Source organism: Dendrobium catenatum, unplaced genomic scaffold (assembly GCF_001605985.2).
Source record: "Dendrobium catenatum unplaced genomic scaffold, ASM160598v2 fragScaff_scaffold_412, whole genome shotgun sequence".
Taxonomy (NCBI): Eukaryota; Viridiplantae; Streptophyta; class Magnoliopsida; order Asparagales; family Orchidaceae; genus Dendrobium; species Dendrobium catenatum.
The window spans coordinates 582,581-596,055 of NW_021318874.1; the positions used below are offsets into that span (position 1 = coordinate 582,581).

The 13,475-nt window shown below is 32.8% G+C and overlaps 1 protein-coding gene across 1 annotated transcript; it reads right to left on the bottom strand.

The window, feature by feature from the left end:
* Window positions 1-12,304: 12,304 nt before the first annotated feature.
* LOC110092748 lies at window positions 12,305-13,464 on the bottom strand. The gene is made up of 3 exons (XM_020817415.2): window positions 13,296-13,464; window positions 12,929-13,218; window positions 12,305-12,509 (listed from the first exon to the last, which is right to left on the bottom strand). The coding sequence occupies exons 1-3, from the start codon at window positions 13,392-13,394 to the stop codon at window positions 12,305-12,307; spliced, it is 594 nt and encodes a 197-aa protein (XP_020673074.2). The 5' UTR covers window positions 13,395-13,464.
* Window positions 13,465-13,475: the final 11 nt, after the last annotated feature.

Genomic DNA, 13,475 nt, shown 5'->3' on the forward strand with positions numbered 1-13,475 from the left:
CTAATTTAAACACATGTTTAGGGAATTCTAAATTTTTAAAACCAAGAGGTTGCTCAACCTAAACATCCTCTTGTATCACCCCATTAAGAAAGACACTTTTAATATCCATTTTAAATAATTTAAAACCTTTAAAATTGGAAAAGTCTAGAAGCACCCTTATTGCTTCAAGTCTGGCTACAGGGGAAAATGTTTCCTCAAAATTAATTCCATTTATTTGATTGTACCCATTGGCTACAAATCTTACTTACTTTCTTTCTAACCATTAGACCTGAATCATTCATCTTTTTTTGGAACACCCACTTAGTCTAAACAACACTTTAATTTTTAGATCTTTTAATTAACTACCAAACATTAATTCTAACAAATTGATTCAATTCTTCCTGCATGGCTAAAATTCAAAATTCATTAGAAAGTGCTTGATTTATATTAGTGGGTTTAATCATTGAAATAAAGGCTGAGTGGATCACTTCTTTGCTAAGTTCAACCCTAGTCCTAACACCTTCACTTGGGTCTTCTAAAATTAATTCTTTAGGATACCTCTTAGGATATTTCCATTCTCTAAGTAATGATTTTTTTTTCAAGCTTTTCTTCAAGATTTATATTTTTAATTCCTTAGGTTATTGATTCAACATCTTCTTCTTCCAACTTAGACCCTCCAAAAATATTAGATTCATAAACGCTACATGATTGTATTCTCAACTATTAAATTCTTTTTTTTTTAAAATACTTTATAGGATTTGCCAACATCTGAATTTCTAGAAAAATTCCCTCATCAGACTTAGGATCAAATTTTCCTAAATAGAGTTTTACCATTATTTTAAATAAACACCTTACATCTAAAGACATGTAGTTGTGAAAGGTTGGGTGTTCTTCCCTTAAGAAATTCATAGGGTGTCTTATTCAACTTAGATCTAATATTCACCCTATTCAAAATATAACAAGTTATACTAACCACTTCAGCCCAAAAATATTTTGGAACTAAATATTCAGCCAACATGGCTCTAGCAGCTTCTATCAAAGTTTTATTCTTCCTCTCAACAACCCTATTATGTTTAGGGGTTCTAGGTGCTAAAATGTTATGATATATTCCTTGCTCTTTTTAGAAAACTTGAAAATTTTTTATTTTCAAATTCTTCTTCAATATCACTTTGAATTGAAAGAATTTTACAATCTAGTTTTCTTTGAATCCAAGTAGAAAAATTTCTAAATTTATCAAATGATTCACTCTTATGAGATAAGAATCTAATCCTAGTGAATCTTAAATAATCATCAAAAATTTCATAACTAAAACTTTCCCTCCTAAAGTTACAGTGTTGATCAGTCCAAAAAGATCCTTGTGTATGAATTTTAGTGGTTTACTAGTTCTATGATCCTTAATTAAATGAAAGTAGGACTTGACTTATTTTCCTATTCGATATGCATCACACAGGTGGTCATTAGTGAAGTCTAATTTTGGTATACCTCTAACCACTTCTTTTTGAGTAATCTTCCTTAAATTTTTCATGCTCGCATGAAAAAGTCTTCTATGTCATAACTAAGATTCATCAGTGATAGTTTCAAGATAAAAAGCATCAAATGATTTAGCATAACTTAGATCAAGCGTGTATATATTATTTTCCAAATTTTCATGCAACACATCAACTCCATTTTGGCTTATAATGCTTCTTGTAGGAAAAAATTTAATATTAAAACCTTTATCACAAAGCTGATTAATAATTAACAAGTTATGTTTTAAGCCTTCAATCAATAAAAAATTCTCAATAAATAAATAATTCTTATTGCCAATCATTTATGTACCTACCACTCTCCTAGTGGTATTATCTCCTAATGTCACTTTGCCTTCAGCCCCAGCTTCAAGTGATATGAATTGAGTTGTATCTCTAGCCATATGTTTCGAACATCCACTGTCCATGCACTAAATGCTCTCACGAGGGTTTATATGAGAGCATTTCTATATAATTATAAAACATTAGACTTGGGAACCCAAATAAATTTAGGTTCACCTATTGAAAATGAAAATCCATATATATGTTTTATATGCTGTGATTTTTGTATATTAGGTCTCCATACTAGATGTGTTCAATTTTGAATTATGCAACCGTGGTAGTTGTCTTATTTTCCTTAAAGGCTTTTAGTTTTTCTTTAAGATATGAATTTGCATTTTCTAAAATTGAATTATCAACTTTCAGCTTATGTTCTTTTTGATCCACTTCTATTATAAACACCTTAAAATCATTCTCAATATTATAGGATGTTTTCAATAAATCATGTTTCTTATTCAAATCATAAAATTCATCCAACAAGGCCATGTGGTTGATATCTATGGATGCATGATCTTTCCTAAGATTATCATATTCTTTTTTTAAATTCAAATGCTCGAGGTTAAGATTAGCATGCAGTTTTTTAAGCTTCCTATATGCATTATGAATTTTCTTATAAACTTCAAATAATTCATCATAGGACAAATCACACGCCTCCTCTTGATTTGAATGATTAATTTTATTTTTTTCTAGATTTATAATTAGAAACATGCATATAGTCTTCTAATTTCAATGCACAGACAAAACTATTTAAACATTTTATATTTAACTGTGCTAAGTCTTTTTTTTAGTGCCCAATTAGTAAAGTGTGTTTCAACTCTAATGCCATCAACAAGTTTTGTGGGTCTAGTGAAACCTTCATGTACTAATATCCACATGTGATAGTGAAGTGATTACAAAAAGGTAGACAAGGGAGTTTTCCAAAAATTAAAAGGGATGTTATCGTATAATGGTGATTTAGCGATAGAGCATCCATAAGAAGTGTTCTAGTTTCCAAAAGTAGTCAGGATCATTTTTTCAAAAAGTTTTCTAAGCCTTAATTTTTGAAGTAAGCTCTGATACCACTTGAAAGTTTGAGTAGGTTGTTATACCTTATTGAACTATCCCAAGGCTAACCAAGAGGAGGAGAAAGTGTATTTAAAAAAAAAAATTGGATTTTTGAAAACTGTTTATAGAAAATTTTAGCAATGATGCTTGAGTATGCATTTGTTTTAGATATGATTAGCATAAAAGATTTTTCAACCATAAAAACTATAAAGTGTAAAAAAATAAAATACATAAAAATATAAGTGAATAAATTAACACCAAATTTATAGTGGTTTGACTATCGTTTTGCCCCTACAATAAGAAAAGAAGCCCTTATAAAATATCTTCCACCAACCTAATGCGAGAGAGTACCGATGTCCTTTTTCACCCTCCTAGTGAAGGTAGAGAACCTTCATCCTTTCTCACCCTCCTTGTGAAAGTAGAGAACCTTTGTCCTTTTTCACCATCCTAGTGAAGGCAGAGTACCTCAACATAATGTTAAAGATCTTCTCTTAAAAGCCTCTAGAAGAGATGGGTAGGAATTTTAAGAAGATAAAGAGATCCTTGCTTTGGGAAACCTTGTGAATTCCTCAAAACTCCCCCTTAATTTATCTCACACACTTCACTCTCACAATCTCTCCCAAACACTCACACTCAATTATCACTCTCAAGAGAAAATCAAAATAAAGGTATTGACTAATAGTTTTAGGACATCTTATATATAAAACACAAGAAAAGTCCTCCAAAAAACTAAAAACAATAAGTGAACTGACATAATATCATATAGTATGATCATCAATCATTTATATAAATAGTTTAAAAATCTAGGTACAATCTTGTATGAATCTTATTTTATATATTGTTAGTCATTTGTACGAACTGACATCATACTGTATTAACAGTTCAAAACTGAATGTATTTGTCTAGTAAAAGATGGTATGAACCTTCTTGTGTATACTGTCAGTTGTCTGTATGAAATAATATCCTACAATATAAATAGTTAACACAAATCATTCTTCTTTTGGCACAAATATGGACCACCACTACTTTGTATATTGTCAGTCATCTGTACGATCTAGCTTCATATAGTACGAGTAATATAAAAACAAATGGATTCATTTTGGATGAACTGGCGTGCACCCAATTTCATACATTATAAGTCGTCTATAGGAACTAACTTTGAATAGTATGAATAGTATAAAAATACAAGTCAGGATTTGATTAATTGTATTTTGGATGAAACATATGAAAAATCATACATTATGATTAGAGATCGTATTGCACAATTAGCTTTTAAAATTTTATGTTTTGATTCTCTCCCCCTTTGTGTGTGTGTGTGTGTGTGCACGGTTATACAATTACAATCACTCTCACTCAGCTCAAGAAAATAAAAAAATAATGATTTCATTGGTTTCATTACATGAAATTCTAATATACTCTATCTTGAAGTCTTCACTAGTCTGGAGTATGATTTTCCTGTATTTTTAGTACACACAAATAACAACCGTAAAATGTCAAAAACATTCTTGGAGAAATAATGAAATTAATAGAATAATAATATTTTGCTATCATAAAAAATACATTCTCAATCTAGATTCTTGAGTTGTAACATAAGATTTATCTAATGAATTATGGATCCTAGCAATGCAATAAGAGTTAAAAAATTTGTTAGGAATGATGCTTGAGAGTTGGTTAGTATACCCAACGACCAGAGCATTGTAGGAACCAAATGGGTTTTCCAAAATAAGATTAATAACTTTAGCATAGTAATTAGAAATAAGGTTAAATTAGTAGCTAAGGAGTATAATCAAGATGAAGGAATTGAATTTAAAGAGACCTTTGCTCGTGTAGAGAGACTAGAAGCCATTAGAGTGATATTAGCCTTTGCTTGCTTTAAAGGTTTCAAGCTGTATTAAATGAATATTGAAAGCACCTCCCTTTATAGGGTAATTAAAGAAGACATGTATATTCAGAAAAACCTAGGTTTTTAGAACTTTAAATTTTTCAATCATGTATTCAAACTAAAGAAGGCCATATATGGATTGAAGCAAACACCTAGAGCTTGATAAGAAAGGCTGAGAACTTTCCTCCTAGATACATCTTTTGTTAAGGGTAGTTTTGACACCACCCTATTCCTAAAGAAAGAAGGTGAAGATCAACTAATTATTTAGATTTATGTTGAAGATATACTATTTGGATTTACAAATAAAGATCTATGTGACAAAATCTCAAAGAAATGAGTTAGGAGTTTAAGATGAGCATAATGAGGGAGCTTACATATTTCCTTGGATTTAGTATGAAGCAAAGGGATGATGGAACTTTCCTTAATCAATAAAAATATATTGAAGATATTCTTAAAAAATGGGATGGAAAATGATAAGGAAATTAATACTCCCATGATCTCCACCATTTAATAAGATAAGGATCAAAATAGAAAATCAGCTGACTAGAATAAGTATAGAGAAATAATTTTATCACTTCTTTATTTGACTGTAAGTAGACCAGATATCAAGTTTAGTGTATGTCTCTATGTTATATTTCAAGCAAATCCAAAAGAATCTCGAATGAGTTTTATTAAGAGAATTCTTAGATATCTTTTAGTATACCTAAACTTAGGAATCTTGTACCCTAGACATAACACTTCTTTCAAAATCATAGGATATTCTGTTTCAGACTTTAAGAATTTAGAGTTGATATGAAAAGTACTTCTTAAACCTATCAATTTATAGGAGAATCTTTATTCTCCCAGTTTGGTAGAAAATAAATTTCTATAACCACATCTACCATAAAAGCAGAATGCATAGTTATAGGAAGCTGTGTTTCTCAAGTTTTATGGCTTAAATAATAAAATTTTAACCTTAGACTCCCTGTTGTCACTATTGTAATAAGGTGCAATAACACCAGCGCCATTTATATTTCAAAAAATCCAATCCAACACTCCAAGACAGAATATATAGACATTAGACACCATTTCATTAGAGATCATATAACCAATGGGGATATAAGTTTTGTTAAGAGAGTTCTTAGATATCTTTTAGTAAATCTAAACTTAGGGATCTTGTATCCTAGACATAACACTTCTTTCAAAATCATAGTATATGCTGATTTAGACTTTGAAGAATTTAGAGTTGATAGGAAAAGTACTTTTTTTTAATAAAGAAAATAGCATTACTAAAGAAAATGGGACATGAAGAGTCCCTACTGAGTACAAGCTAGTGATTCCTCCTTCAAAATTTTAACAAACAAAGGAGGAACCTTATCTAGGAATAAATCATCCCAAAAGAAAGTAAAAAAAGCTCCAAAGTTAGCACATAAGTCTGCTAACTTATTACAATCTCTTTTAACACAATTTAAAATAACATAATTAAAACTATCAACAAAAGAAATTTTATCCATACCTTTACCTCCTTTTTTGAGAGCATTGTGGATGAATTTGATAATATTTGTATTATCACTCTCAATGATTATACCTTTAAATCCTTGCACCCAATCCTTGATCATTTCTTTAACAGATGCTATAGCTAGGAACTCCAGGAAAGTGATATCCCAATGCATATGAGATCTACCATAAGCTACTATTAATCTTTCTCTGTGATCTCTAACCACTCCTCCAATACGTCCTTTATAGGAAGGGAATAATGTTGCATCTACATTTATTTTGATCCAATCAAGTGAAGGAGAATACCAACGATTTTCAAATAGCAAAAGCTGATTGGTATATAACTGGCCCGTGTTGATGTAGTTAGGAGCATTGAGTACTCCTACATAGCTTACCGCCTCAGCTGCTATATGAACGGAGCCAGCCATAGAAGTAATTGTTTTCCCAGATTCCATGTGAATGAGTTCGATTTGATCTTCATTAAGTTCCAATTTTATTTCAATCTTGCAGATTAGATCCACCAGATCCTTCCCAAAAAACTTTTGTAGTTCTGGACTACACCATTGATCTCCCGAAATAAAACTTTCCACTTTTAAGGATCCAGCCATTTCCTCTTGTGAATTAACAAATGTAGGCCATTTGTTGAGGCATTTGTCCCAAATTCAGGTGTCTTCAATGACATCAACAGTATGTCCATTTACTATATTCCACCTCACAATATGTTTAAGGAATTTACTTCCATCTTTAATAATCTTTCATGCCGTAGAATTTGATTTGGTTCTGTTCACAACATTCCAACAAGAACCATATATAGGATACAAGATTTTATGCAATAAAGAGTCTTCTTCTTTCAAATATTCCAAGCTAATTTGGCCCTTAAAGGACCCATTTTGTTGGAGCATGAATGAATCCCTCTGCCTCCATATTCTATTGGTTCACACATTTTGTTCCAGCTTATATAGTGCAAGCCATGCTCCTCATTTGACTTGTTCCAGATAAAATTTCTGCAAAATTTCTCAATTTCTCCTAGAACAGCTCTTGGAACCAGAGAGACCGTTGAATGAAATGATGGAATTGAAAGAATAATAAACTTGACCAGAGTGATTTTACCTGCTAATGATATGAACTTTAGTCCCTAACTTCTGAGCTTCTTCAGGACTTTATCTATCATGAATTGGAAGTCCACCCTTGAAAGTCTTCTTAAAGCCAATTTAGTTCCAAGGTAATTGAACTCTTTTACTTCTTTGAATCCCATAATACTTTTAATTTTTCTTTTCTTCCTGCTAGTGACTGCTTTCCCAAATAAAATCCTAGATTTGCTTATGTTTACCTTTTGGCTAGTCCAATCACAATACCTGTTGATAATGCCTTTGATAATCTTCACATTTTTGAACTTTGCTTTAGCAAGAAAATGATATCATCCGCATATAGAAAATGCGAGATCCTTGGGCTGTTATGGCTTACCCATACACCAATTTCTTCCTTCTCCATTATGGCATTAGAAAGGAGCTGAGAACAAAGAATAAAGAGGTAAGGAGACAAGGGACATCCTTGTCTGAACCCGCACCTCGCATTGATCCAACTGGAAGGGATTCCATTGATCAAAATAGAGAAAGAAAGATTTTGAACACATTCCAAGATTAGCTTAGAGAAGAATTCAGGGAATCCAAAATAAGATAGAACTTTATGTAGGGTTGGCCACCCCATTGAGTCATAGGCCTGTTCCATGTCTAACTTGATAGACACTAGACCTTTAGATGCTTTAGAGTATCTAAATTTGTGAAAAAGTTCTTGGGCTATCAACACATGATCTTGAAGAGATCTTCCCTTAACAAAAACTGCTTGTTCTAGAGAGATTAGTTTAGGAATGATACCATTTAATCTATTGAGAAGAACCTTGGAAGAAATCCTGTACACCGTATTACAAAGGCTAATAGGCCTATAATTATAAGCATATTTCAGATTGTTGATCTTGGGAATAAGGACAATAATAGTTCTCTTCCATTCCACATTCATATCAGCTGTTTCAAAAAACATTTTCATAGCTTTTCAGAAATCCAATTTATTGATAGACCAATAGCTTTTAAGAAAGGAATAATAAATTCCATCCTCACCTGGTGATGTGAACCTAGTAGTTTGTCTTATAGCCTTTTCTACTTCTTCTATAATGAAATGGCTGTTTAATTGAGTTCTGTCCTCCTCTTCCAGCTGATGATGGTTATTCGGCCAACCCTCAAGCAAGCATCTCCTATCACACCATTTATCTTTGAAGAATTGTATTAATACATCTTGAATTTGGTTTTGCTCCTCCACCATGATCCCATTTCCATCCTTAATGCAAGGGATGAAATTTGTATTCTTTCTAGCCCTAGCAATTGAATGAAAAAAATTTAGAATTTTGGTCTCCTTCTCCTATCCATTTGACTTTGGATCGTTGTCTCCACCACGTACTTAACCGAGCCAAAGTAGAATTGAGCTCATTGATTTTGAATTTCAGCAAATAATAATCATCTTGTGATAGCACACCAACCTCTGCTTCATGAAGAAAATTTGGTCGCTAAAAATATTAATTTGGATGCTAAAACAAATAGGTAATTAGCGACCAACAAAATTGGTCGCTAAAAATGTTAATTTGGATGCTAAAACAAATAGCGACCAAAAATATTTTGGTCGCTGATTTGTCGTAGTAGCCTCGTCGCTGAGGCTTTTAGCGACATAATTTTTTTTTGTTGCTAAATTAGAGACCACTAATTAGTATTGGTCGCTAAAATGGTACATTTTACCGACCATTTTTCTGACGCTAATGATTAATTATTTGGATGCTATTTAATATTTTAATTATTAATTTTATTTATCACATTTGTTAATAGTGACCAAAAAAATGTTGGTCACAAAAAAGATCAACCAAGTAAATCACAAGCCCCTTTAATTTCATGAAATGTGATTATTAATACATATCAATTTTGGTCATATTTTGTAAAATTTATTTATTATTCAATTATTATACCTTTGCTAAAAGATTTAAGATTAATCAATCACTCCATATTATCACATCTAATTACTTCTCATTAATTAGACAAATAAAATACATATTAAAGAAAAAACACTAATTTTATTACATTGAGGTAACAAAATAACAATTTCTCAAGAAAAAAAAATATTCATTCTTCAATATAGTAAATAAGAATTAGCTAGAAGAAAATGAAAAATGTATTCATTCATATACTTTTAAAAATACATTCATCTTTTAAAAATACAAAATATAATATCTGAAATCTCATTCCTAAAATGTTAATGTTTACAAAATAATCAGCTATAACTTCAATAGATGAACATTGCGAAGGTCATCAACTATAAAGGCTGTCGCAATAACATCTTATCCGGCAAGGAATCTCACTCCCATACTAAAAGTTGCTGCCTTATTCCCACATTTTTTAATCTATGGCTGCAACGCCATGAACAACTGTTTATGTTTGATTAACAGCTTCTTATGCATAGAATTTGACTTTCTACATTATAAAGCCTCTTCATCAATGTCAATCATGCTACCTTGGGAATGCTGATCATCGCCAACTAGAATTACGGATACTCATTCCAGAGTCCATTAGTGGTTATTCGGCTATGGCAAATTGAATTCCACCTAAAATTGTTCCATCATATTAATACTCATTCCAGAGGACCTTGTAAGCTCCTTGATATTCTCCAGCCTAAACCGGGAAATAAAACCATTAGAAAAAAGTGAAAAGAAATGAGATGCAAGGTTAGCCAATTCATTTAAAAAAAAATATAACCTCCTCGCCCATTGTGAAGACTTTTGGATCAGCTGCCATCTCCTTATCTAATGCCGAGTTCAGAGCATCACGTAATGTAAACTGCAAAAGAAAATATCCATTTCATGCCTCATAGATGAAATAAAAGACTTACAAGGTATTTTTTCTTTAAAAAAATAGAATGAAAAAGGTTGCATAACATTTCAGAAGATCACTAGAATTACCAACAACTGCACAGCGACGTACCAAACTGTCATGGAAAGCGTGGTGGTTTTTCAGGGAGTACCAGTGAAAGCTTTTCCATGCATAATGTCTTGTTCGTACATCCATTGCTGGAAAATTAAAGAATATCAGAGAGCAAAAACTAGAACTGATTTAAAGGCACTTCTAAATGCATGAAACAAGCAAGCAGTACAAGCTTCTCTGCAAACTAAAAGCTACAACATGAACTTTCCAGTTCATCAGCTGCATATCTTTCCAGCACATCGTCTTAAATCCAGCTAAATCTTCCTTAAATCCACCCTAAATCCAGCTACGAAACAACCCCTTTGGTTTAAAATTGTGGCTCAAAAAACATATTTTCACTTTTAATTTATCTTTCCCAACTTTGGATCTTATTTAGTTCTGATCATTACCTAATAAGCGGTACAAAAGCATATGTTTTGATTGAGATAAAGTAGCAATGTGATTTTTATGGGAATTTAAAATGTGTTGATATTAAAATACCAAATGGTCCCACCTTTGATTCTTACTCCATAAAAATTTACAAATATTAAACCATACGGGAATAGAAATGATCATGTTGGTAAGATATTACATGAAATACCAAGAATAACGAAGACATACAAGTTTACAAAACTAAAGAAAACAATCCAAAATATTTGAAAAAAAAAGACAGTTAATGCATTGATAGTCTATCTGAATCGACATTTTTGAAAAAAAAAAAAAAACGTTAACACCTGGTATATGTTCATCTTTTTTCAAAAATATTGGCATCAAAATCACATCTTAGACCATCTTCAACAGTTCGGCAAACAACCGAATGGAGGCCCTCAAACGTCGCAACTGAACGCCATTTCCTCCGCCATTTGATCGCAGTTGAACAGTGCGACGCCAATATTGGCGTCGCACTGTTCACTTCCTCCATTCTTTTCTCTCTACTAAACTTGCTAAGAAAGGCATGAAAGAAATGAGCGATGGTTAGAAGGCAAAATGGCATTCCATTGGAGATGAATCATGGCACTTTTTGGTTTTACTGCATTTTGCAAAGAAAAATGAGAGTTTCGGTTGGAGATGCCCTTAATTAAAAAAAATTAATATACTGATGTTGACGCACAACTGTCTGAAAGAGATCTTTTAAATTAGGACCTGATGTATGTGCTCCACAAAATTCTGAATCCAAATCATTTCAAAGTTATATTAGTATAATTACTGTTCAATCATGATCTCAAGAATTCTCACTACAAAGAACATAGGTGGGACACTTTCAGGAAAAAGTGGATCACTGAAGATTTTAAAAATTGAAAAGATAAAAATATTACCTGTAACAGAAAGTTCAGGAGATTCTTGAATATCGTTTTCTATTTTAGCTCATAAAAGTTGATGCCATTGAAATAAAAACACATACACAAGTAACGCCTTACATAAAAAAGCTCTTTTTCAGTCACAGATTTCAGCTAGAATCATTTATCATCCATAGAAATACATAACTAAATAACTCCAACACAAAATGCAACCATAAAAACTCTGAAAAGATTTCTTCCAAAGCAAAAAAATGAAGAGCATGTACGCCATCATCAAAACAAAAATAGTTTAATTTATCTTAAAAAGATTCAAAGTAGCAAAAAGTTCTTTAAGATGATTCTAACTTCACCCACATTGAAACCAATTGTTGCTGGCAGCCGAGAGCCACTAATGCTTCGGATGAATCACTTAAGTTCCACTCAGAACTAACCAAGTGATCTAATTTATGAAATGCACATAAATAAATTACTTTACCCTCCTACACTACAGGAAAACCCGTCATTACCGGTGGACTAAATATCCGACGGGTTTAGTGCAAGTTTAACCCGTCAGAAACACACATATATCCGATGGAAATATAAGTTTCCCGCGCACGTTTCGGCAGAAATTCCTACGCCGGTTTCGGTCGCGTCGATAAATTTCTTTCGACGAATATAATGCGACGGAAAACTTTCCGGCGCACTTCCTGACGCATTACCAGCGCAAAATTGGTGCCGACGACTTCCAACAGATAAATTCCGGCACCATTTGCGCCGGTAAATTTCTGTCGTATCTTCCGCCATTAATTACCGGCAGACAAAACACCGCACGTTCGCCGTAGACAACCAACGGTTTTGTTTGCGGCGCAAAGTCTTCGCCGGAAATAAGCGGCGGACATTGCGCCGGAACTTGCGCCGGTAGTTTCCGACGGAACGAAGGTGTCGATACGTTCGATACAATTCGTTGTATCGTCCTTTTTGGTGACGTTCTAGCGTAAAATCTGTCGGAAACCTGTAGTATTGACAAAAAAATTGCCTTCCCAGCCAACAATCAAATTTCCACACCTGCAAACCTATACAAATATCAATTCCACAACATTTCAATAGTAACATTTCAATAGATCAACTTTTTATAACAAATTCACAACAGTTTCACAACAATTTATAACATTAAAAGAAACTGTTTAATAGTAACAATCAACAAAAAACATCACATTAAAAGAAACTGTTCAATAACACATGTTCACAGAAATAAACAAGTTCATGTAAACTAAATTAAACTACTCTGACTCCGTGGACTCCTCCTCAGGTGGAGCTACGTCTTTTCCACTCAGCTTATCTCTCATCTTGCGCATTTCATTGAACAATTGATTGTGTTGCTCCATACTTGTTTGAATCTGTGCTTGCAGCTGAGCTTGAACCTGTGCTTACAGCTGAGCTTGCAAATCAGCTTGTGATTTCCTTACTTGTTCTAGCTCAGCTTGAAGGGCACTTATTTGTTGAGCTTGTAAGGAGTCATGAGAACTGGATGCGAAGCTGGATGCAGTAGAGGAGGTCATCCCCTCGTATGCCTGAGCTTGCGCACCTAAGCCATATACTCTACCATGCTGCATTCCTCCGACGGCCTGCGACCAGATGCGATACTCAGAATACTCCACAAAGCCGCCAGAAGAGCCCTCACCTGATGCGGCATGAGTCTCTCGAAGCCGTGTATAATCCTCCTGTAAAAGTATAATATAAATATATATAGTTAAACTAAAACTTAGAAAATATTAAACATATATAAAAATATACTTACATAGGCTTTTCTTGATCTCTCATCAATCCACTGTTGATCCTCCTGTCGCTTATGAGTGCGACTATGCAATTCAACAGGAGTTGGTTCTCTACCAAGCATCGCTTTCTGTTTGAATTAAGAGAATTTTATTAATACAGATTAAAGAACAATTTTAAAAAATATTTAAAATTCATTACCAAA

Coding starts and splice junctions, on each gene's coding strand:
- LOC110092748 (XM_020817415.2), bottom strand. CDS start 13,394: ATGCTTGGTAGAGAACCAACTCCTGTTGAATTGCATAGTCGCACTCAT. Junction 13,219..13,295: donor AGAGATCAAGAAAAGCCTAT/GTAAGTATATTT, acceptor ATACTTTTACAG/GAGGATTATACACGGCTTCG. Junction 12,510..12,928: donor GCTGATTTGCAAGCTCAGCT/GTAAGCACAGGT, acceptor TCAATACTACAG/GTTTCCGACAGATTTTACGC.